This window comes from Scyliorhinus canicula, chromosome 15 (genome assembly GCF_902713615.1).
Source record: "Scyliorhinus canicula chromosome 15, sScyCan1.1, whole genome shotgun sequence".
Classification (NCBI taxonomy): Eukaryota; Metazoa; Chordata; class Chondrichthyes; order Carcharhiniformes; family Scyliorhinidae; genus Scyliorhinus; species Scyliorhinus canicula.
Window position 1 is genome coordinate 61,575,553 of NC_052160.1, and position 26,527 is coordinate 61,602,079.

Sequence of the window (26,527 nt, forward strand, 5' to 3'; positions counted from 1 at the left end):
TAAAGAGACATAGCCTCAAAGGTGGACCTTTAAGTTGAAGGCCCAGTTTAATAAAGGCTACAGTGTCTCTCCAGAAGAAATTTAGTGCCTCTGAGTACTGAATGAATGTTTATGCAAGACCATCACCAATGGTACACCGGTGGCTTCGATCACTCAGCGGGCTGGGAGGAAAGCCTGCGGCAAACAATTCAACATTGAAAGCCAGGACTCTTCTCCTTTTTACCTTAATCCTGATTATTTTTACCCCTTTCCACCCTCTGTGTTTGTTTGTCTTGTGTGTGTGTGGGTAGAGGGTGGGATAGCTAAAGGGGGGTAGTGGGTTATCTTGCCATTATTCTGTTGTAATCACTGCACATTTCATCTTCATCTCTGTTATAAATAAACAGTAATTGTGTTTCAACTTACAAACCTGGTGACTGTAAATTATTGGACAGCCAAGGGCCAAAGATTTCAGGAGTTTTTACACGAATTATTGGTTAATTTACTCGTGCAGGGACTCCTGGGCCTCTGGGGCTGGAATCGACCACGCACTAGCCCAGGGTGTCATAACAACCCCTTCAGAATCTCATTGCTGAAAATGGAAAATAGTGGGCAGCACAGTGGTTAGCACTGCTGCCTACAGCGATGAGGACCCAGGCTCGATCCCGGCTCGATTCACTGTCCATGTGGCGTGCGCACATTTACCCCGTGTCTGCGTGGGTTTCACTCCCACAACCCAAAAGATGTGCAGTTTAGGTGGATTGACCATGCTAAATTGCCCCATAATTGGAAAAAAATAATTTTACATTTTAAAATTAAAACTCTAAATTTTAAAAAATGGAAATGGAAAATAGCAGTCACATGCAGGCTGATGGTGAACATTTTTTTAAATTGCAGCATTGAACATGTTTTTTTTGATGTGAGAATTAATCTCTGCCCTTAAGCATTTGTTTGAGTTTTCTTTTAGCCGTCTGAAAGCAATACCTCTTGGAATTGAGCTCAACTGAGCCAGTTGAGCCAGTTGAGCTCAATTCCAAGAGGCATTGCTTTCAGACGGCCAGCTGACCTCAATCCCATGAGGCACTGCTCACCCGCGGCCAGCTGACCTCAATCCGTTGAGGCACTGCTCACCCGCGGCCAGCTGACCTCAATCCCATGAGGCACTGCTCTCCCGGGGCCAGTTGGCCTCAATCCCATGATGCCCTTGTTTGCTCCGTAGCCTCGTGACCTCACTCCCATGCTTCTTCGCGGGCAACCATGGGGAAAGGAACAGGTCAGAAGGATATCGTGAAGGGAATTTATTAACTGCTCGTTAATTAATTTTGAAATCAGCGACAGAAGGGAGTTTTTGGTCGCGGTAGATGGGGCGGGAATCTCATCATGATCGCTGCAAATGGAGCGGGGCCTTTGCTCAGACGCGGGTTGCCATGGAAACCAGCCTTGCACATGGCTCCTGGAGACCATCCCTTCCTTGATAAATAAACCCAGAACAGAAAACAGCGGCAGTTATCAGTGCAGTTAGTCAGCACCCTTTTATTTGGGGTGTGGTTTGAAAACGTTTCCTTCCCTTTGCGAGGAGTGGACATTTTCTTCCCAGCAATCTCCTATTCTAACTATGTCAAAAGTACAGCACTGTGCAATTAAGATTTGGCTCAATGCCGTTCCAGCCTGCTTCATACCACACGAGTTGCAGATTACATTTGCATTCCACATTGATAAGCATTCCACATGGTATGAACTTGGCCATGAAGCCCGTTGAGCCTGATCCACCATTTGTGTCAGATCATGGCTGACCCTTAACTTCCACTTTCCTGCCCGATCTCCATCCATATCATGGATCCCCAAACATTTACCAATTTCAGCTTTGAATTTATTCAACAACTGAGCATTCAAACCTGCTTGAGGGGTGAATTTATCCTTCCTCAAGTATGGAGATCAAAATTGTACAGAGTATACTCCAGGTGTGGTTTCAACAAAGCTCTGTGCATTTGCACCAAGACCTCAAATCCTCTTGCAATTGAGCCAAACATACCATCTGCCTTCTGAATTGATAATTCTTACATTGAACATTTCCTGATATACACAGCCCGAGAGGTTCCACACGGGTTCCAGAGCCTCGGTTCAGTGAGAGGGCCTTAGAATATGGCCTTTCTTCATTGAGCCTTTGTGGCAGCTGCCATGAGCTTCAATGCATCGCTCAGCACATAGTCCTGGACCTTGGAATATGTTAATCTGCAAAACTCAGTTAGGGATAGCTTCTTGCATTAGAATAGGTTTTGAGCAGACCAAAAAATGTCATCCACCAAGTTGATAGCCTTCCTGTGCCAGTTGATGTTTGTCTTGGTGGGTACCCTTGAGAACAGGACATCAAACGCAGAGTCCTGTCTTGCAGAGCTGCGTATGATGAACCTCGACAAAAAACTATCGCACCTCTTTCCAAACATTCTTTGCAAATAAACTCTACCCCACTTCAGCCATCTAAAGAACACTATGTGAAGGCGCTGAGATTCTGGGTCTGCATAGTAATTTTCTTTTAAATTTTTCAGTTTAAAGGGCAATTTAGAGTGGCCAATCCACCTGCCCTGCACATCTTTGGGTTGTGGGGGTGAGACCGATCGTGACACAGGGAGAATGTGCAAACTCCACAGACACAGTGACCGGGGCTGATCGAACCCAGGTCCTCGGTGCCGTGAGACAGCAGTGCTAACCACTGCACTCCTCTGGATCTGCATAAAGGATCTGATGTGGAGTGCCCTTCACACCAGAATTCAAGTGCTTGGTTAAAAGTTCTTATGATGAAACATTCTACTAAGTGACTTTAATAGTCTGCTCATGGAACCACCTGATAGGATCCACCATCTCCTTTATAGAGTTTCAAAGATGTCTTGTAGAGAGCACTGCCTCTTTGAAATGTGGTCAAAGGTGTTTTTATGCACAACACTTTTCTACTAGGAAGTCCTCTTTGAGAAATGCTCCCACAATTGTTTGTAAAAACCTGGTCATCAGGTGCAATGTATTCTCAGTCGCTGTACATGGCAAGGTCTGGCCCATGCCTCAGTCCTACACTGTGACAATCTCAGCCTCCATTTTAACTGGAGATTGAAAATGTACCGTATTTGTAGTGACACGATAGTCAAACCTTCAGATAAAGGAGGGAAAACATATGCGACATTGGCTTCATCTTGAATATGGTGCAGTCCCAACCGAATAGAGCGTTCAATGGGAACATGGCCAGATCCATCTTTCAGAACATGACAGATAGCACGTAGTGACACTGATGTTAACCCAGGTTCTGTGCAGAGTTCAGGTGGACATAAACGTGGCGATCAGGATGAAGCCAATGTTACATATGTTTTTCCTCCTTTATCTGAAGGTTTGAATATCATATCCCTACAAATACGGTCCATTTTCAATCTCCAGTTAAAATGGAGGCTGTGATTGTCACGGTGTACGACTGAGGCATGGGCCAGACCTTGCCATGTACAGTGACTGAGAATACATTGCACCTGATGACCAGATTTTTACAAACAATTGAGAGAAGCATTTCTCAAAGAGGACTTCCTCAAAAAGGTAGCACTAGATCTGCAGGAATGTTGAAGACCTCGCACACCTTGACATCTTTTACTGTTTCAGTTAGGAGCCTGGAAGTGGCATCCATTTTGTTGTCATCTCTGCTGACACGTCCAGCCAAAGTCCATCAAAATGGTCATTTATTCTGGTCCCAATCCTTTAGTCTGTTCTTGGATACCACAATAAATTCTCCTCCGAGCCGCGCACCATCTTGTCTTGGAAATATATCGCTGTTCCTTCACTTACTGATTCAAAATTCTGGAACCCTTTTCCTAACAGCATTGTGGGTGTACCTAAACCAGATGGACTGCAATTGTTTAAGATGGTGGCCCACCCACTACTATCTTTTCAAATGCTTGCTTCACCAAACCCCATGAAAGAATAAAAATAGATACCTGTGGTTTATGTGAACTACTGGACTAACTCCTGGGTGAGTGACCACTCTTGGTCTTTCACAGGAGCGTAGTTCCACCAGGGTGACAGCAGCAATGTTGTGCGAGGAGAAAAGTTTGGGAGGTCCATAGTCAGTGCTGGCTTTTCCCTTTGTCCTCCATAAGAGTGTTCATCGTTACAGTATAGAAGGAGGCCATTCTTCCCAGCAAGTCCATGCCCGCTCTCTTTTCAGCAATTCAGTCAGTCTAACTCCCCCATTTTATCCTCGTAGTCCTGCAAGTTTATTTCCATCATGAGTCCATTCAATTTCCTTTAGAAATCTTGATTGTCTCCACTTCCACCATCCTCATATGTAGCAAGTTCCAGGTCATTACCACTCATTGGCTAAAAGAGTTCTTCCTCACCTCTTTCCTGGATCTCTTGCCCAAAATCTTAAATCTATGTCCAATAGTCCTTGTACCATCAGTTAATGGGAACAGCTTTGTCTGCCTTATCCAAATCTGATGTAATCTTGTACCAGCCATAAATAGCCATAGTCCATGAGGGACGGTAGATACCTCTGTTCATTGCAATTCTGTAGATCACTGTCATTCCTCCCTCTGCCTGGTTTCTGTTGTTTGCACCTATCCAGTCCTTCTCCAGCTTGGCCTGTTCTTTCCTGATGTTTCACCTTCTATTGTCGCCAACACCGGACTCTCATCCCACCTTTTCCAGTGGTCAGACTTTCTGCATTTCCACTTCATCACTCCGGGTGAAAGCCCAGGAGATGCTCAGATTCTCGAAGTTCCTATGGACAAGTTCACTGGTGGCTTCTCTCTGTCCGGCCGATTCGAAGGACCTTTCAGCTACTTTTCAAAAGCTGTAACCGTCAGCCTTAACTGAGGGTCCAGCTCAGACTCATGCAGCACAATGATCCATGCCAAGGATGATTTTGTCCACCTCCATCAAATCTCCCTTCAATCTTCTGTGCTCCAAGGATAACAGTCACAGTAAACTAATCTATGATTTTGCTGCTCCTGACTTCCCAGAGCAGATGAGGTATGCTGGCATATCATTACACCCCCATGTTCCAGACATTCTGATGGAATCACAGAATGGTTCAAAAACAAAAGGAGGTCATTCAGCTTGACAGTGTCCCTCTGGCTCAGTAATCACTGTGTTTACATGATTGACTCTTCTGCTACTATTGGTGTTAGACCAAAGCCACCCAACTAATGAGAAAATCAGCACTCCCCATTCCAAATATAACAACACTACACTGGATCTTAGGCAAGAAGCAATCCCATGCGGGTAAGTACCCTAGAACTTCCTAAACTCTGACCAACTCTGGACAGTACAGTTGAAATCAGGAACTCAGCACAGCTTAAATATGGTGGATTATCAATTAATCTCTTGTTGCTGGCTAATCATGCTTTCAAAGAAGTGCGAATGTATAGGCAGAATCGATTTTATCCAGCTTAGTGTTGCAATAGATGATGATAACATGCAATTTATTTATGTCAAAAAGTATCTGTGAGTTTGATGCCTCTGGCTAACGGCCTGCAAGTTCTCTTTGCGCAAGGAAGCAGCCAATCATGAATAAGTCTGCAGTAATTGACACCAACCAGACTTGTGTTTGTCGCGGTCGAGCTCCCTGCATTGCCTCCCAGGCTGCCCTCAAAACGAATGGAGCATCCCTGAGGTGCAGGCTGCCACTACCTGTAAATGAACTTGAAAATCACCCTGACAAATGCTCCAACAATTTCTGTGTTAAAATCTTGCGTACATGCTACAAATCCGCCAGTTTATTGTGGATGCTGTCCTATCTGGCTTAAAACAAATATTGGAGCACATTGCAGAGCTTAACTGAAACATTTCCACCATTTTCTGAAATTTACTACAGGCAAGACAATAATAGCTAATGTTTGATTTCCTTGATAAACCTGTTCAAACGCTATTTGTTTATCTCTTGTTAACATCATCAGTAGTATATCATCAGCTACTCGCACACAAGCAAATGAAAAAATAGAATGAAACTCTTCAACAAATTGGAAACAGTATAGCCAAGTACAGGATAAATGGATTTGACACACCAATGCAGTACTGAGTGGAACAGTGCCAAAAACGGATGTCTTGGCCATTCATCTCTTTGCTATCGTGGCATCATGCTGCACACAAAATGAAAGCTATATTTCCCTACGTAAGAAGAATCATTGCCTTCAATGTAATTTATTGTGTGTGAAACATTTGAAATATTTCTGAGAAACTCAAAATAAATGAAAGTTTTTCTTCCATTTTAACAGCAAGAAAAAGGCTAATTTTGAGGTTATAATCAGTTCATGTTCCCAGATCGTCACCAGTGTTTTTATGTATGTTGTACCCTCAATCATTGAGTAATCTAATGAAACGAGATAGTCAATTTGCTTGTGTGTGTACAAAAGGCAAAGGACAGTAGAGAAAGTGTGACTGGGAAATTAGATATATATTGATATATATGTCTGTGATGTTATAGTGTACCATCGACGGGAGGCAAACCTACTCTCTCTGCTTTATTCCAATGTCCAATATTTTATGTTAACAATGTGGCTGTCAGTTCACAAAGGAAAAATTCAATAATTATGAAACATTATTTATCACCACACAAGCACAAGTAGTAAATAACTCTCGACAACATGGTGCAATGATTGTACATGGCACATAGACTCCCAGTCCATTCACTTTTATTTCCCTTCTTTTGGGTCAATCTTATCCCATGAATCTTTCTTTGTCTTGGTATCGGCTGCCACCCTTGTCTCTCCATTGGATCTGAATGGAGCGCAGCAGTTTGAAAATGATTTCCAGAGTTCTTTCAGAAAATTCACCCGGAGGATGCATTGTCTCTTGGAGAACCTGAATTTTTTTTCAATTTCTTACTTTCGCCTAAAGCCCGCAGAAACAAATAGTTCCTACCAATTTTCTCACCTACATTTGTGATGTCATCAGTACATACGGTTCCATGAGCACCAACAGCCCTCTGATATTTATACCTAAATTGCCACCCTTCATTTCTTCATTAACCAGAGTGTTAGCGGCTATTCATTCGTAGGTGGTTTTGCCTTTGAGCTAGAACAGTTGTTAAATCTAAATTCGAGCAATGTCTGCGTGGGTCTGACCCCCACACCGAAAGATGTGCCGTCTAGGTGGATTGGCCAAGGTAAATTGCCCCTTAATTGGAAAAAGAACAATTGGCCACTTTAAATTAATTAAATAAATAAATAAAAATTTAAATTCGAGATAGATTTTTGTTCAGCAAAGATATTATGGGCCAACGGCAGGTATATGTAGTTAGGCCACAGAGTTATGACCTCAATAAATGGTGGAACAGGCTAGAGGGGCTGTATGGCCTACTCTTGTTCCTATGTTCATCCTCTTCTCATCAATAAGCTCTTTCCTCATGGATCACTGAATAGCAACTTGTTCTAAATTGTAGAATGGTGCCTCAGCCAAAACCATTCGTGCCCTCACCTGCATCTAGATTTTGGCTGGGACTCCTATTAAATCCAGTAAACTCACGTTAAGTGTTCACACAATGATTACAAACCACTTGATAGTCGGTTTGGTTGCTGCAAACGAGTATCCATTGAATTGGGTTTTTTTTAAACCTCATTTCTTACAATCTATTCTCTTTTTTTAACATAATTTTTATTGAAATTTTTACAAAATATAAACATCTCAACTCTATTCACAAAACAACCGTGGTATCACCCCAAGAACAATACCCACCCAACTTCAAAAGCAACTACAAACAAAAGAAAAAAACAAAAGAACACCCAAACAACAAAAGGGAAAGAGAGAACACCTGCCACATCCCACAAACCCATGTACACAGTTCTCCCTCCCACCGATCCAAACCCCCCCCCCGCCCCCCCCCCCCCCCCCCCCGGGTTGCTGCTGCTGCCGGCCTATTTCCCTATTGTTCCGCCAGGAAGTCCAGGAAAGGCTGCCACCGCCTAAAGAACCCTTGTACTGATCCCCTCAGGTCAAATTTCACCTCCTCCAATTTAATGAACCTCGCCATATTATTGATCCAGGCCTCCACGCTTGGGGACCTCACATCCTTCCATTGGAGCAAGATCCTCCGCCGAGCTACTAGGGACGCAAAGACCAGAACACCGGCCTCTTTCGCCTCCTGCACTCCCGGCTCCACTGCAACCCCAAAAATTGCAAGTCCCCAGCCTGGCTTGACCCTGGAGCCCACCACCCTCGACACCGTCCTTGCTACCCCCTTCCAAAACTCCCCCAGCGCTGGGCACGCCAAAATATATGGGCATGGTTCGCTGGGCTCCCCGAGCACCTAGCACACCTGTCCTCGCCCCCGAAAAACCTACTCATCCTCGTCCCAGTCATGTGGGCCCTATGCAGCACCTTGAACTGTATGAGGCTAAGCCTCGCACAGGAAGAGGAGGAATTCACTCTCTTCAGGGCATCCGCCCACGTCCCCTCCTCAATCTCCTCACCCAGCTCCTCTTCCCATTTACCCTTCAGTTCCTCCACCGAGGCCTCGTCTACCTCCTGCATTACCCGGTATATGTCCGAAATCCTCCCTCCTCCAACCCACACCCCCGAGCGCAACCGATCCCGCACCCCTCGTGGGGGCAGCAAGGGGAACCCCTCCACCTGCTGCCTGGCAAACGCCCTCACCTGCATGTACCTGAACATGTTCCCCGGGGGGAGCCCAAACTTCCCCTCTAACTCCCCCAAGCTCGCGAACCTCCCCTCCACAAACAGGTCCCTCAACCTCCTAACCCCTACCCTGTGCCAGCCCAGAAATCCGCCATCAATGCTCCCTGGTACAAACCGATGGTTCCCCCGCATCGGGGCCTCCATCGAGCCCCCCACTTCCCCCATATGCCGTCTCCATTGCCCCCAAATTTTGAGGGTAGCCGCCACCACCGGGCTCGTGGTATACCTCGTTGGAGGGAGCGGCAACGGCGCCGTTACCAGCGCCTCCAGTCTCATGCCCACACATGACGCCGCCTCCATCCTCTTCCATGCTGCTCCATCCTAGTCCATTACCTACTTACGCACCATCGCTGCGTTGGCAGCCCAATAGTATCCACAGAGGTTGGGCAACGCCAGCCCCCCCCATCCCTGCCCCGTTCCAGGAACACTCTTCTCACCCTCGGAGTCCTATGCGCCCACACAAATCCCGTGATACTCCTGTTGACCCTCCTAAAAAAGGCCTTCGGGATAAGGATGGGGAGGCACTGGAACAGGAACAAAAACCTCGGGAGCACCGTCATCTTAACGGACTGCACCCTCCCCACCAGTGACAGCGGTAAAATATCCCACCTCTTAAACTCCTCCTCCATCTGCTCCACCAACCTTGTGAGGTTGAGCTTGTACAGGGCCCCCCAGCTCCCAGCCACCTGGACCCCTAGGTACCTGAAGCTCTTCCCTGCCTGCTTCAGTGGGAGCCTACCAATCCCCTCCTCTTGATCCCCCGGATGCACCACAAACAACTCACTCTTGCCCAGGTTCAACTTATACCCAGAGAAACCCCCCGAATTCACTAAGAATCCTCATCACCTCCGGCATCCCCCCCCCCACCGGGTCCGCTACATACAGCAACAGGTCGTCCGCGTACAGCGACACTCGATGCTCCTCCCCACCCCGCACCAGGCCCCTCCAGTTCCCTGACTCCCTCAATGCCATGGCCAGGGGCTCAATCGCCAACGCGAAGAGCAAGGGGGACAGGGGGCACCCCTGTCTCGTCCCCCAGTACAGCCGAAAGTACTCCGACCTCCTCCTATTTGTGGCTACACTCGCCATCGGGGCCTCGTAGAGCAGCCTCACCCACCGGATAAACCCCTCCCCAAACCCAAACCTCGCCAACACCTCCCACAGATACTCCCACTCAACCCTATCAAAGGCCTTCTCCGCATCCAATGCCACCACTATCTCCTCCTCCCCTTCCATGGCCGGCATCATAATGACATTGAGGAGCCTTCGCACGTTCGTGTTCAACTGCCTTCCCTTCACAAACCCCGTCTGGTCCTCATGAATGACCCCGGGCACGCAATCCTCTTCTAGTGGCCAGGATCTTTGCCAGCAGCTTAGCGTCGGCGTTCAGCAGCGAAATCGGCCTATGTGACCCGCACTGCAGAGGGTCTTTGTCCCGCTTCAGGATCAAGGAAATCAGTGCCCGTGACATAGTTGGGGGCAAAGCCCCCCCTCCCTTGCCTCGTTAAAGGTCCGGACCAACAGGGGGGCCAACAGGTCCAAATACCTTTTATAAAATTCCGCCGGAAACCCGTCCGGCCCCGGCACCTTCCCCGACTGCATGTTCCCTATCCCTTTGACCACCTCCTCCAGCTCGATCGGCGCTCCCAGTCCCTCCACCTGCTCCTCCTCCACCCTCTGGAATCGCAGCTTGTCCAAGAAGCGCCCCATTCCACCCCCCTCCACTGGGGGTTCCGACCGGTACAGTTCCCCATAGAAGTCCCTGAAGACCCCATTAACATCTACTCCCCTCCGCACCACCTTCCCAGTCTTATCCGTCACTCCCCCAATCTCCCTGGACGCGTCCCGCTTTCGGAGCTGGTGTGCCAGCATCCTGCTCGCCTCTCTCCACATATTCATACACCGCCCCCTGTGCTTTCCTCCACTGAGCTTCTGCCTTTCTGGTAGTCAATAGGTTGAATCTGGCCTGAAGGCTACGCCTCTCCCCCAGCAATCCCTCCTCTGGAGCCTCTGCATATCTCCTATCCACCCGCACCATCTCCCCTATCAGTCTCTCCCTCTCCCTCTGCTCCTCCCTCTCCCTACGGGTTCGGATGGAGATCAATTCCCCCCTCATCACCGCCTTCAATGCCTCCCAGACCGTCCCCACTCGGACCTCCCCGTTGTCATTGGCCTCAAGGTACCTCTCGATACACCCCCGAACCCTCTCGGCCACCTCCCCATCTGCCAGCAGCCCCACCGCCAAGCGCCAGAGCGGACGTTGGTCCCTCTCTTCCCTCAGCCCGAGGTCCACCCAGTGCGAGGCATGATCTGAAATGGCAATGGCGGAGTATTCCACATCCTCCACCCTCAAAACCAACCCCCTGCTCAGGACAAAAAAAATCAATCCTCGAGTAGGCCTTATGCACGTGGGAGAAAAACGAGTATTCCCTTGGCTTCGCAAACCTCCAGGGATCCACCTGCCCCACCTGGTCCATAAATCCCCTCAACACCTTAGCCGCCGCCGGCCTCCTACCCGTCCGGGACTTGGATTGATCCAATGGGGGATCCAGTACTGTGTTGAAGTCCCCCCCCATGATCAGGCCCCCCACCTCCAGGTCCGGAATGCGGCCCAACATACGCCGCATAAACCCCGCATCGTCCCAATTTGGGGCGTAAACATTCACCAACACCACCCGCTCTCCCTGCAGCTTACCACTCACCATCACGTATCTCCCGCCACTGTCAGCCACCACATTTAACGCCTCAAACGACACCTTCTTCCCCACCAGGATCACCACCCCCCTACTCTTCTCATCTTGCCCTGAGTGAAATACTTGGCCCACCCATCCCTTCCTCAGCCGAACCTGGTCCACCACTCTCAGGTGTGTCTCCTGGAGCATGGCCACATCCGCCATCAGCCCCTTCAGGTGCGCAAATACCCGGGCCCGTTTGACCGGCCCATTCAGCCCCCTCACATTCCAGGTTATCAGCCGGATCAGAGGGCTCCCTGCCCCCTTCCCCTGCCGATTAGCCATACCCCATCCCTTGCCCACCACCGGCCAGCATCCCCCGCTCTGCCAGTTTCCCACGGCGGCAACTCCCCCCCCTCCAGCACCCCCTGCGTCCTCCAGCTCCTTCCTGACCGTTAGCAGCAACCCGGTACCCCCCCCAGCCCCCCAAGGCTAGGACCCCTCATAGCCACGCCCCTCCCTCCATAGCACTCCCGTGAGCCAGCTAACTTCTGCTGACCCCGGCGACTCCCGCCCTACCTCCGACTCCTCCCCACGTGGGACTACCCCTCCTCCATCCTGCCCGTCAACGGGTCCTCCCCCGCTCTTGCGCGGGAAAAGGAAACAGCCAGCAACGACCCGCGCTTCTCAGCCCCGACCCTGCCCCCACCATCTCCCAGCGCGGGAAACCCGCAGAAAGCCCGCGCTTTCGCCCTGCCAGGCCCCGCCTCCTCCAGGGCTACTCCCATTGTCAGTCCCCCCACCAGCTCCCCGAACTCCCCGTTTACCCCCCTGCCCGAACCCGTCCACCAGACCCCTACAGAAAAACCCATATAGAAAAGACAAATCGACATCACCCCACCCACCCTAAGGCCAACCCACATCTTACAATAAACCAAGCAAATACAAATACAGTATTATACAGAATCCCCCATCTTAGACCCTCAGTTTGAGTCCAATTTTTCGGCCTGCACAAAGGCCCACGCCTCCTCTGGGGACTCAAAATAATGGTGCCGATCCTTATAGGTGACCCACAGACGCGCCGGCTGCAACATGCCGAACTTCACACTCCATCCATGGAGCACCGCCTTCGTCCGGTTAAACCCGGCCCTCCGCCTCGCCACCTCCGCACTCCAGTCCTGGAAGATCCGCACCTCCGTGTTCTCCCACTTGCTGCTCCGCTCCTTCTTGGCCCACCGGAGCACACACTCACGATCCACGAACCGATGAAACCGCACCAACACCGCCCGCGGCGGCTCGTTCGGCTTGGGCCTCCTAGCCAGAATTCTGTGGGCCCCCTCTAACTCCAGGGGCCCCTGGAAGGACCCAGCCCCCATCAGCGAGTTTAACATAACCACCACATAGGCCGCTAGGTCCGACCCCTCCAGCCCCTCCGTGAGGCCCAGGATCCGCAAATTCTTCCTCCTCGACCGGTTGTCCAGCTCCTCGAACCGCTCCTGCCATCTTTTATGGAGCGCCTTGTGCATCTCCACCTTCCCCGCCACGGCCACAGCCTCATCCTCCCTTGCGGAGGCCTGCTGCTGCAGCTCCCGGATCGGGGCCCCCTGGGCTGTCTGGGTCTCCATCAGCTCCCTGTTGGTTATCTTCAGCGACTCCAGCAGCTCCAACTTAAGCTCCTGGAAGCAGCGCAGCAGAATTACCTGCTGCTCCTGAGCCCACTGCCTCAGCTCCTCAAGGCCTCTGCCGGCCGCCATTTTGTCTTCCTTCCCCCGCTTTTTCAGGGGTGCTTTCTCCGACTTTCTCCTTACCCCACTCCTGGTCCGGACCATAGGACCATTGGGGTCGACTCCTGTCCTCTTCCCACGTCGGGATTTGCCGACACAGCTCCGTTGGGGGCCCTGAAAAGAGCCGCAAAGTCCGTTTTCAGCGGGAGCTGCCGAATGTGTGGCTTAGCTCCTCATTGCCGCCACCGGAAGTGTCTTACAATCTATTCTCATTATCATTAAAAAGGAATGAAAAGACTGCAAACATGGCAAGGGAACTCGGTCATTTTATGGAACAGATGGGAGTGGTGGACTCCTGGAGGTTCACCACCCAGGGGAGAAGGAGTTTTCCTTCTTCTCCCCAGTACACAACATATACACCAGAATTGACTTCTTTGTGGTGGGAAAACGGTGCTTCCGGGGATAGACATAGTGGAATACTCCGCAATTGTAATATCAGACCATTCTCCACGCTACATGGACGTGAGGCTGGAAATGGGCAGGGCCCAGTGCCCCACATGGAGGTTGGACGTCGCCCTACTAGCTGACAGGGCCTTCAATGAAAATATATCGCGGGCCAGAGCAGAATACACGGAGAACAATCAGAACAGGGAGGTCTCGCCCTCCACGTTCTGGGAAGCGCGAAAGGCCGTACTGAGAGGGGAAATCATCGCTTTCAAAGCCCGAAGAGATAGGGAGGAAAAGGCAGCTAGGCAGCAGCTGGTTGACTCCATACTGGAGGTAGACCGTAAATACGCTGAAGCCCCAGACCGTAGAGCTCCTGGCGGAGAGGAAAGAGTTGCAAAGGAACTTCGATCTGCTCTCCACCAGGAAAGCAGTGCTCAACTCCGGCAAGCACGTGGGACCTTATACGAACACGGAGACAAAGCCAGCCGCCTGCTGGCACACCAGCTGAGAAAGCAGGCAGTCACCAGAGAAATTGCGCAAATCAGGGATATTAGAGGCACATTACAAACAGAGCCAGAAAAGATTCTTAAGGCCTTCAGGGCCTTTTACCAAGCGCTGTACACCTCAGAGCCCCCAATGGGGGAGGCCGGGATGAAACGGTTCCTTGATGGACTGGACATACCAGTCGTGGGGGAGGGCAGAAAACAGGGCCTGGTAGCACCACTAGCACTGGGAGAGATCATGGACAGCATAAGCTCCATGCTGTTAGGGAAGGCACTGGGGCCGGACCGATTCCCGGCGGACTTCTACAAAAAATTTGTGACAGCTCTGGTCCCGCACCTGCGAGAGATGTTCACAGACTCGCTGGCCAAGGGCACACTGCCACCCACGCTAGCACAGGCTTCAATCTCACTGATACCTAAGAAAGATAAAGACCCAACGGAATGTGGGTCAGACAGACCCATCTCACTGCTGAACGCAGATACCAAAATACTGGCCAAGATTCTAGACAAAAAGCTAGAAGACTGCGTGCCAAAGATGGTCGCAGAAGACCAGGCGGGCTTTGTCAAAGATAGATAGCTTACTTCCAACATCAGGCACCTGCTGAACGTGATAATGACCCCCTCCGGGGAGAGAACACCAGAGGTGATCGTCTCCCTAGACGCAGAGAAGGCCTTCGACAGAGTCGAATGGAAATAGAGGTACTGGAGCGGTTCGGGCTTGGAACAGGATTCATCTCCTGGATAAAACTCATATACAACGCTCCCATGGCGAGCGTACGGACAAACGACACCAACTCGCGATACTTCCAGCTGCACAAGGGCACCAGACAAGGATGCCCACTGTCCCCGCTGCTTTTCACCCTGGCGATCGAGCCACTAGCAATTACGCTCAGAGCGACAAAAAGCTGGAGGGGGATCCGAAGGGGCGACAGAGAGCACAGAGTCTCACTCTATGCAGATGACCTGCTCCTCTACATCTCGGACCACAAAGCAGCATGAACAGAATCATCGCGCTCCTGAAAGAGTTTGGCGCCTTCTCGGGCTACAAACGCAACATGAGCAAAAGCGAGATCTTCCCAGTACACCCACAAGTAGGTGGGGCAGCACTAACGGGACTGCCGTTTAAACAAGCCCGACTCAAATTCCGCTACCTGGGGACCCAAATAGCCCATGACTGGAAAGGGATCCACAAATGGAACCTCACCAGTCTGACAGAGGAAGTAAAAAAGGACCTGCAAAGATGAAACACACTCCCACTCTCCCTTGCGGGGAGAGTACAGATGATTAAAATAAACGTGCTGCCCAGGTACCTCTTCCTATTCAGAGCCATCCCGATCTACATCCCCAAGGCCTTTTTCCAAGCAGTAAACAAACTAATCATGGCGTTCGTATGGAGGGGAGGGGGAAGAATGCTAGGATCACAAAGAAGGTCTTACAAAAAACAAAATCAAGGGGAGGGCTAGCCCTCCCAAACCTACAATTCTACCACTGGGCGTCGACGACCGAGCGAGTAAGGGGATGGATCAAGGAGCCAGAAGCCGAGTGGGTGTGCGCGGAGGAGGCCTCCTGTAAGGGAACCTCCCTCCGGGCCCTCGCCACAGTGGCACTCCCATCCCCACCCAAAAAACACTCCAGCAGCCCAGTGGTGATAGCCACCCTCCAGTCCTGGAACCAGCTACGGCAGCAATTTGGCTTGACCAAAATGTCAGAAAAGCTCCCATCTGTAACAACCATAGGTTTCCACCAGCACTGACTGACGCCACCTTCAAAAGGTGGAGACAGGACGAGGGAACACTGACAGTCAGGGACCTATACACCGACGGCAGGGTTGCGACACTGGACGAACTGACGGAGAAATTCCAGCTGGCCAGGGGAACGAGCTAAGGTATCCACAACTCAAAATCGTCCTACGAAAGGAGACAAGGACTTACCCACAACCGCCACGACAGACATTACTGGAAGAGTTACAGGACGCAAGCATATTAGAGAGAGGAAACTGTAGCAACATGTACGACCGACTGGTAGAAGGGGCCGACACCGTAATGGACGCAACAAGAAGGAAATGGGAAGAGGAGCTGGGGATCGAAATAGGGTGGGTCTCTGGAGCGAAGTACTGCATAGGGTCAACTCCACCTCCACCTGCACAAGGCTCAGCCTGACGCAACTAAAAGTGGTACATAGAGTCCACTTAACAAGAACCAGTATGAGTAGGTTCTTCCCGGAGGTGGAGGACGGATGTGAACGGTGCCAAGGAGGCCCGGCCAACTACGTTCACATGTTCTGGTCCTGCCCCAGACTTGTTGAGTACTGCTCTGTCTTCTTCGAGGCAATGTCCAAAGTGGTGGGGGTGAGGGTGGAGCCAATGCTTGAAAGTGGCGGTCTTTGGGGTTTCAGACCAGCCAGATCTATTTCTGGGGAGGAGGGCAGACGCCCTTGCCTTTGCCTCCGTGATCGCCCGACGTAGAATCCTGTTCGGCTGGCGATCAGCAGCACCACCCAAAGCTGCAGACCCGTCCGACCTCTCGGAATCTCTCCAAATGAAGGAAATTAAATTCGCCATCCGAGGGTCAGACGACGGCTTCCACAGAACGTGGGAGCCATTCACCCAATTGTTCTGGGCCCTGTTTGTAGCCAACAAACAAGAAGAAGAATAGCCAGGTAGCCAGGAGAAAGCAGCCAAAGCATGAGAGGAGGGGTGGTGACAACTCATTCTAAGAGGATCTAACCCTGCTCCATCTTGCTTCCTCTTCCATTGAGCCATACATAATTTCTAATTGACTTTTATTCCGACACCTGGATCATCCAAAACTTCTTCCAAACTGATTGTCAGCAAAGAAAACTCATCTGGGACCCATCCACTTCCTTTGCCTCAAAGTTGATCCTTGCTGTTCCTGTCTCCTCTGCCGCCAATACTCAATGGCTTTAGCACATCAAGGCCTGACATCTCCAACACTTCCCCGTGCTACACCTCCAAAAGTCTTCCAACTCAACCAAGTTGCAGCAGCCCAACTCGTCATCCAACTGAGTCTCACACATGTGACTTACCAGCTCAAGTTCCAATGGCTCTATGAGTCCAAGGGTGCTGATTTCAAACTTTCCCGACCCAACCTCAGTGGCTTCCTCCTCCTTTATGACCCTGTATGTACTATTCACTTGCTTCTCCTCTCTCAAACCACTCCATCATCATTGATCACTTGTTGATCCACCACGTTCCTTTCATCTGAAATTCTCCAATTAATCCCCTTTCATGCCCGCTATCATAAAATTCCTCAATCTCTCCTCTGTAAACATGTCAATGGCCTTCCATTCCATTTCTACCTCTTTTTGCTGCGCTTCGTGTCCATTATATCATTTTCCTCCTTATTGCAAAGCACTTCCAGAATTGGGAGAGCACTATATAGATCCAAGAGTATCTTCCTATCACCAGAAGAGTGCCCTATTGTTCCAGAGACAGTGCTTTGTTGGAGAGATTTTTGTGTATTGAAAAATGAAATAATAGAGTTGGCGCGACCTTCTGGAGAAAAGAGAACAATATCTAGTTTGACTTAATCAAACTGGAATAGAATTTACAGCAACCAATTTTTTCTCAACATGTTTTTGACAGAATTTTTAAAAACCTCAAAGGCAGAACATTACTGACACAGATGGAAATGACTGAAGCTGATAAACGGTGATATCTTCTAACTAGAAATTGCGTTCATGTTGCACCTTTGACAACCTCAGTACATCCCAAAGCCTATTGCAGACAATCAAGCGCTTCTTAAGTATAATCGCTATATTGTAATGTAGGAAACACAGCATCCATAGATTCCATAGAATTTACAATGCAGGAGACCATTCGGCCCATCGAGTCTGCACCGGCCCTTGGAAAGAGCACCCTATTTAACCCCACATTTCCACCCTATCCCAGTAACCCCACCTAACCTTGGGGGGGGGGGGGTATTAAGGGCACTTTAGCACAGCCAATCCACCTAACCTGCACATCTTTGGACTGTGTGAGGAAACCGGAATACCTGGAGGAAACCGTGCTGCCCACTATTTTGCACACAAAAGGCTTCCATAAACAGCAACGTGGTAAACTAGTGATGCCGGTTGAGGTGTAATAATCAGCCATGACACCAAGGATAACTCTCTTGGTGTTTCAAGTTCTCTCTTGGTGATAACTCTCATGATGCCATGGAATCTTTTATGTACCCCTGAGAGGGACAGACAGGCCTCAGTTTAACGTCTTATCTGAACGATGGATATAGCCCCAAGTATAGAGCCACAGAGTTTTTGTTGTACACAGCTTCACCGTGACAGACACATTATTCCTCCAAGGCCATTAGATTACACAACTGCAACACAAGTAGAGTGTCGTGTTATGGTCAGGGACAAACAGACAATGCAGTAGCCATTCTTCCCTTGGGTTCCATGCTGTCCCTGATCTAGGAGTGCTGACATTTTAGTTTTTCAAAAAAAGGATAATTATCCCGCCCCCTCGCATTGACATCCCTCACTTTCATGGGCAAATTTTATTTCTAATAAACATGAACAATCTAGTACTATTTTACCAGTTAATTAATATTCAGTTTGAGACTGTAAACCTCGACTTTAGACATTATTGGCTCAATTACTCTAATGCAGTTGAACACTGAAAGTGATTAAAGCCTTTGTTTCTGTTTCAGCATTCCCCTGCAAATACTCATTTATGTAGGGTATAGTCCCATAGGTGCAGGAAGAGAATTAGAATTGGAATTGTCCTAAAGGTACTTAATGATCTAGCACCCCATATAAAACATAATTTTTCCATTTGTGAACCTGACAGCGAGGTGTTGTCAGCAGAGGTTAACCAGCCAATCCTACTCCTAATCTCAACCGCATTGTATTCATTCTCCATCAGTTACCACTGCATAGTTCGCCAAAGTTTGGTTGATATTTTTTCCTTTTTCCCCGAACAGTAGAGTAAGAAAGATAGGGGAATCAAACCTGCAAACTCATCTCCAGTAACAAAAATGCGTACTTATCATTAGCCTGTTGGGACAGATCTTTCTTAGTTTCAGGCAGAATTAAACTTGGGGTCAGTACAGCATGATTAGTATTCAGAAATGATCCATTGTTGGTTCAGGTCTGCACTGTCATAAATCTATTTAGGTCTGTGGCAAAAACACATTGTGTAGTCCAAAGTGATCTGTCAGGTGAAGTATTTTACTATGCCTGTTCCTTCACTTTTCCATCTTGTAATTTGGCATTACATATACCTATTGAGCAATTTGTGATTGTCTTGTAGTGCCACTTATCGAGAGGAGCCTGCTGGATTTGAAGGTAGCAGAGGTTCCTAACTGGGCTATGCGTCGACTCCTATCTCCAAAATCTATCTTTCATGCTATCTGCAGATGTAAGTGTGATTCAGGTCATTTAATTGTACACGTTAGCACTCTGTGTCACTGAACATTCATGGTATAGAATAGACTAGTATTTGAGTAAAGCTTCCCTTTAGTGTAGCAGATGTTCCACTCTATTCTGCTCTATTCTGTCATGCAGGTCATGATTCATACTACAAGAAGTATATTGATGTGAAGAAAGGCGGCATTGGTGGCGTTTCAATGTTCCTGATGGGCTATATTATCATGAGCTACATTTGGAGTTTCAGCCACATTAGTAAGTAAACCTAAACAGACTCCTCCAGTATTTAACCTATTTGTATTCCACTGAATTTGTGTTATAAATCACAGTGTTATAAAATAAGAGACCTGTACATTTACCAGTGCCCCTCAGTCACTTGTCTTTTGGTCATTAGAGGCAATTTTCTCCACTGCCAGATCTTGATATTAAATTCTGGTGCAACAGCATTGTGAATGAAGGTTGCTGCGCACAATCAACTGAAAAAATTGTTGTAGAAATTATTTTTTAAATAAATTTAGTGTAAATCATTTTTCCAATTAAGGGGCAATTTAGAGTGGCCAATCCACCTACCGCGCACATCTTGGGGTTGTGGGGGCGAAACCCACGCAAACACGGGGAGAATGTGCAAACTCCACACGGACAGTGACCCAGATCAAACCTGGGACCTCGGCGCGTGAGGCATCAATGCTAACCACTACGCCACCGTGCTGCCTTTGTAGAAATTATTTTAATTGTCTTAAATTATCTTAGACTTCCCTTTCGACCTGGAGTTTAGTTTATAATCCAAGGAGAAACCCTACTAATTTTAGACTATTTCCCAAAATTTTCATTGTGAATTTAAGTTAGCAAAAGAGTTTTGGGGATTATTTTTCTCCCCAGTGTTTATTTCAAATAATGTATTACTTTTTATTTTCACAAACCTATTTTATTTGCATAAAGCCTAGGCGGCACAGTGATTAACATTGCTGCCTACGGTGCTGAGGAACTGGGGGTTCGAACCCTTCCCCGGGTCACTGGTGTAGAGTTTGCACATTCTCCCTATGTCTGCATGGGTTTCACCCCCACAATCCAAAGGTGCGCAGGTTAGGTGGATTGGCCACACAAAATTGCCCCTTAATTGGGAAAAAATAATCAGATACTCTAAATTTATTTTTATAAACTCATAAAACCTGACATTTGGAACATATTTTGCAAATTGAAATAATAAATTAACATTTTGTTGAGAAATAATGAAGTACAGCATATCTGGGAACTAAGGGCTGGATTTGAAGTTGCCAATGTACTGGGAACAGAGGGCTCCAGTAGCATGTGGGAAACCCATAGGTTTGTGCATCATGGCTGTCAGAGTTATTTTTTAACTAAATGACTGTATTCGCATATTATTTCCTGACAAATTAGTGTGAGCCGGCGGGATGACAACCTCCGAGTTGATTTTAACTCCAGTTTTTAAGAGGACACTCCAAACATGCAATTTGAGCAATTTTGGAATTGGTAGAATGGAGGCCGCACATTCAATTTAGTGATGTCTCCCTGGACTTGATGCGGGGGGGCTGCAAGGATCCCCTGAGAGTATCTCTTCCCTATTGATGGGAGACGTGCTGGTAAAAGGAAGGGATAGTTGGAGGTTTTTCATGAAGTCAGCAGCAGGAGCGTTGTGCCACTAGTGGATTCAATGGTGAAAGCAGTTTAATGACCTAAGTAGGGCAGGAAAGGTGAGTACAGTAGCATATTCACCTACATCAAGATGGGCATTTCACTCCAACACTCTCACTCTGCCTTCTCAAGCCCACTCCAGTATATCACTCCTCATACCAAATCAGCTTCCATCCCACTCTGTCAGTGCACTTTCTGACATCCCCACCTCCCCACTTGACAAACTACTACTCCCGTTCATCCTCATCTTTGTGTAGTGTCATGCCTCTCACTTATAGGTCTCGTCAATCCCTCCTTGCAAGAGAAACAAGCAGAGAACATGGGGGTGAAGCAGAGAGGTGGTCCTCCAGCTATTTCTCAACTGACAGCTGCAGAAGAGGAGACACTGGTCATCAGTGAAGTTTTGGTGCATATGGCCATCGGAGAGGATGACATAGTTGAATATCAGACAGCCCCACAGCAAACAGCCCTCAGTCTGGTTAACTTGATTTAGATTGACTGTCACGTGTACCGAAGTACAGTGAAAAGTATTGTTCTGTGAATAGTCCAGGCAGATAGTTCCATGCATGAAAATCATAGGACATACGATAAATAATACACAATACATAGACATCGGGTGAACCATACAGAGAATAGTGCTACAACAGTAGAGAAGATATGGATGGCACGATAGCACTATTGCTTCACAGCTCCAGGGTCCCTAGTTCGATTCCCGGCTTGGGTCACTGTCTGTGCGGACTCTGCACGTTCTCCCCATGTCTGCATGGGTTTCTTCCAGGTGCTCCGGTTTCCTCCCACATTGCAAAGATGTCGGGTCCAAAAAGGTTAGGTGGGGTTACTGGGTTATGGGGATAGGGTGGAGATGTGGGCTTAAGTAGGGTGCCCTTTCCAAGGGCAGGTGCAGACCCGATGGACAGACTGGCCTCCTGCACCTAAAATTCTATGATTCTATGTGTAGAGAGATCAGTTCTGTCCATAAGAGGGTCATTCAGGAGTCCGGTAACAGCAGGGAAAAAGCTGTTTTTGAATCTGTTGTTGCGTGGTCACAGACTTTTGTATCTTCTAGTCGATATAAGAAGTTGGGAGAGAATAAATAACCCAGATGGGAGGGGTCTTTGGTTATACAGTCCGCTTTCCAAAGATAGTGGGAAGTGTAGACAGAGTCAATAGATAGGAGGCGTGTTTGCGTGATGGCTTGGGCTGTGTTCACGACTCCCTGTAGTTTCTTACGGTCTTGGGCCGAGCAGCGATGCAGCCAGATAGGATGCTTTCTATAGTGCATCTGTAAAAGTTGGTGAGAGTCAATGTGGACATGCCGAATTTCCTTAGTTTCCTGAGGAAGTATAGATGTTGTTGTGCTTTCTTGGTCGTAGTATCAACGTGGATGGACGAGGGCAGACTATTGGTGATGTGTACACCTAGGATTTTGAAGCTGTCAGAGCTACACGGTGGCGCAGTGGTTTTAACTGCTGCCTCGGCAGGTTCGACTCCAGCCCGGGTCACTGTCCTTTGGAGTTTGCGTGGATCTCACCCCCACAACCCAAAAGATGTGCAGGGTAGGTGGATTGTCCATGCTAAATTGCCCCTTAATTGAACAAAAATAATTGGGTACTCTAAATTTATTTATTTTTTAAATTTGAAGGTGTAAACCATTTCCACCACGGCACCATTGATGCAGACAGGGGCGTGTACAACGCTTTGCTTCCTGAAGTCGATGACCAGCTCCTTAGTTTTGCTGATATTGAGGGAGAGATTGTTGTCTGTGCACCATGCCATTAGGTTCTCTACTTCCCTCCTGTACTCTGACACATCGTTGTTTGAGATCCGACCCACTACGATCGTGTCATCAGCAAACTTGTAGATGGAGCTGGAGCAGAATTTTGCCACACAGTCGTGTGTGTACTGGGAGTATAGTAGCGCGCTAAGTAGGCAGCCTTGCAGAGCCTTGGTATTGAGGACTATCGAGGAGGAGTTATCGTTGTTTATCCTTACTGATTGTGGTCTAGTCTATGAGTCAGGAAGTTGAGGATCAGGTTGCAGAGGGAGGAACCAAGTCGTAGGTTTTGGAGTTTGGATATGAGCTTGACTGGTATTCTGAAGGCGGAGCTGTATTCAATGAATAGGAGTCTGACGTAGGAGTACTTTTTGTCGAGATGCTACAGGGATATATGAAGGGCAAAGGAGATAGCATTTGCTGTGGACCGGTTGTGGCGGTATGCAAATTGCAGTTGATCAAAACAGTTTGGAAGTATGGAGTTGACGTGTCTAATAACGAACCTCTCGAAGCACTTCATAATGATAGATGTCAAGGCCACCAAACGGTAGTCATTGTGGCACTTTGCCTCGTTCTTCTTTCACCCCAGTATTATAGTGGATTTCCTGAAGCAGATGGGAACCTTGGAACAGAGTAGGGAGAGGTTGAAGATGTCCATGAACACACCCACCAGTTGGTCCATGCAGGATCTGAGTGCACAACCAGGGACTCTGTCAGGACCCATTGCTTTCCGTCGGTTCACTTTCAAGAAAGCCGATCTGACTTCTGAGGCTGTGACGGTAGGTATGGGTGGGGTGTTCTGTTGCCAGAGATTCTACTCGGCTTTACTTTGTAGCCCATTATATTGTTTAAGCCTTGCCATGACCAAAAAATGTCCGTGTCGTTAGTCTGTGACTCTAGCTTAATCTGGTATTGTCTCTTGGCGACCCTGAGGCTTTGTGGAGGTCATACCTAGATTGCTTGTCGAGGTCAGGGTCACTGTCTTGAACCACCTCAGATCTGGACTTCAGTAGGGACTTGATGTAAGGCACGAGTGAATATCCATGTGAATACAAATAACTTAAAACATTCTTACCGTGACAGTTCTAATTCATGTCTCCAATCTACCAAAGGGCCATCAAGTGTCCTGCAGAAGATGGTACGGGAAGATGGGGATAACCCTTCAGAGGAAGTTGCTTCCTTTTGATACACCATTACAGCACTCATAGACTGTGCACCAGCTCAGATATTCACACAAGCAGTGGATTTTCACTTGGTGACTCGCATATTATAAGTGAGCAACATAGTGGAGAGAGGATCAGCAGAAGAGAGTCTGCGCTGGAAGCTGCAGGACAATTCAAGCTCCTCAGCTGAATGTCCATCTACTTTGGGACTCTCGATGAAGAGATTGTGCAATGTACAGACAGGCATTCCAGTTGCACTGTGAATGCTTGCAGAGAGATTGGACGAGTCCCTCTCAGGGTTAAGTAGCATAATGTCACAGACCGTTACGATGATGTCTTAATTCATGGACAAAGTGCCCAACTGCTTGCAGCATCCAACACAACAATCATCAATGTCTTGCACGCATTTCAATACCACCGAGTACAGGATGAATGATATCATAGCCTTGGCTGTTCATCACCCCACTGATGTGCAGCAAAGTGTTCTCCAGCTCATTGCTAACAGGGTAGTGAAGGTGCGGCATGAGAGGGATGATGGCAAATGGGAAAATGGAAGCAGGGACCCAGCTTGAAATGCTTCCATAGTGGATAGATTCTTGATAAGCAGGGGAATGATAGGTGAGATGCAGATTTGAGGTTACTATCAGATCAGTCATAATCTTATGCAGGCTCGAGGGGCTGAATGGCCTACTCATTGCACCATTTTATTCATCTTGAATTTTATTCCGAATTTTGGTTTTCCTTTTGTTTTTCAAAAGAAATTTGATTCGATTCTAATTTTAATTCAGTTGAGAATATCAACTCTTTATAACTTTAATGAACTAAACACTGGCTGGGGGGAGTTGGGGAGATGTGGAGGTCGTATAGGGTGGCAGAATTTAGTTGAATCACATCCAACTAACGTTCCCTCAGTGGATCTTTACGAAACTGATTTATGTTTCAGAGGCCAGATTATAAATGGCAGACTGGGGCAGCACGGTGGTGCAGTGAGTTAGCCCTGCTGCCTCATGGCGCCGAGGTTCCAGGATCAATTCCGGCTCTGGTCACTGTCTGTGTGGAGTTTGCACATTCTCCCCGTATCTGTGTGGGTTTTGCCCCCACAACCCAAAGATGTGCAGGGTAGGTGGATTGGCCACGCCAAATTGCCCCTTAATTGGAAAAAATGAATTGGGTACTCTAAATTTATTTTTAAAATGGCAGACTGTTTCCCCCACCAACCCGAAATACTCACATCTGGACGCAGCACAGTCAGCGTCATCTGCAAATTCCAAACACAATCGTGCTGCTCCATTAATTGTTTCGCTCCTTTTGTTGCGCCAGAGACGAAGTGAAAAAAAAATCGACTTATTCTTGCTATTGAAAATTTGCCAGATATATAACTGCAGATTCTATTCCATTGTATTGCAGAGCACGATCGCTGGAGGAAGCACCATTAAATGGTCTGCTCATACATCACAGCTCAAAGTAACGATAGGTGACAAAATGTCTCAGTTGGGCCAATGAATTGCAACTGTTGTTTTTGAATGCTTGCATTGTTTTTGTGTTTTTCTAACACCAGTTAGTGACAAGTAAAACTCATTGTTAATTACCGTTGTCCTACAGTGATGTATGAATCGTCAACACTCCAGTTTCTTGTTTTAAGAATGAAAAGTGATATGTTGCTGAATTTGACTTCTTTAGAGGTTTAATTATTAAAGGAATATAACACTCCAGAAAGAACTCTCATCACATTCTTTTTTTAAATAAATTTAGAGTACCCAATTAGTTTTTCCAATTAAGGGGCAATTTAGAGTGACCAATCTACCTATCCTGCACATCTTTGGGTTGTGGGGGTGAAACCCACGTAGACACGGGGAGAATGTACAAACTCCACACGGACAGTGACCCAGGGCTCATCACATTCTTGAACAAAAATCAGATCACGATGTTCTTATGCAAGTTTTAATTTGTTCTTGCCCATTTCTGTATTTTGTCTTGTCTATCAATCTGTTGCATATACGTTCGACTGAATTTCAAACTAGTGCTTGAGATAATGTGGAATGATCAAGCATCAAGTTCCTACTGCCCCAAGGCTGTTGCCAGTAAAAAGCAACCAGAAAAATGGATCATAGCCAGCAGTCTTTTTAATCCCTTCCTCTGTGTTGTCTTGTTCTGTGCCAGCATCACTGCCTTTGGCAACCTTTGCTTTATTTGACTCTCGGATTTTACACACCAATAAAATATGTTCAATTAATTGTTTCAGAGTACAGAATCAGATGCCATGTCTCCTGTCCAATCTCATATTCAGATAATTGCAACACTTAGTTTCTAGTTTTAACAGCTTATTGCATTGCCCAGTCAGTGGATCACTAGATCTTTCAGATGCTTGTAGTGTTAGAACATGGATTATTCCATCTTGTAAGTGTTCACCGACTGAATAGACAAAAAGGTGCTGTTATATGAACCAACGTGAATGCTATGGTGCATTATTTAGTTCAGAAGCCAACTGCCTGTGCTAAGATAAATTAAACACTCTGGGATCAGTGTTAGATAGCTCCACAGAAATAAACATTTCTTGGGAATT

General features: G+C 47.8%; 1 protein-coding gene across 1 annotated transcript; it reads left to right on the forward strand.

The window, feature by feature from the left end:
* Positions 1–1,132: 1,132 nt before the first annotated feature.
* atp5mf (ATP synthase membrane subunit f) lies at positions 1,133–25,683 on the forward strand. Its single transcript, XM_038821120.1, has 4 exons — positions 1,133–1,252; positions 19,259–19,366; positions 19,513–19,629; positions 25,372–25,683. Exons 1-4 carry the CDS (start codon positions 1,237–1,239, stop codon positions 25,398–25,400), a joined length of 270 nt encoding a protein of 89 aa, XP_038677048.1. The 5' UTR covers positions 1,133–1,236; the 3' UTR covers positions 25,401–25,683.
* Positions 25,684–26,527: the final 844 nt, after the last annotated feature.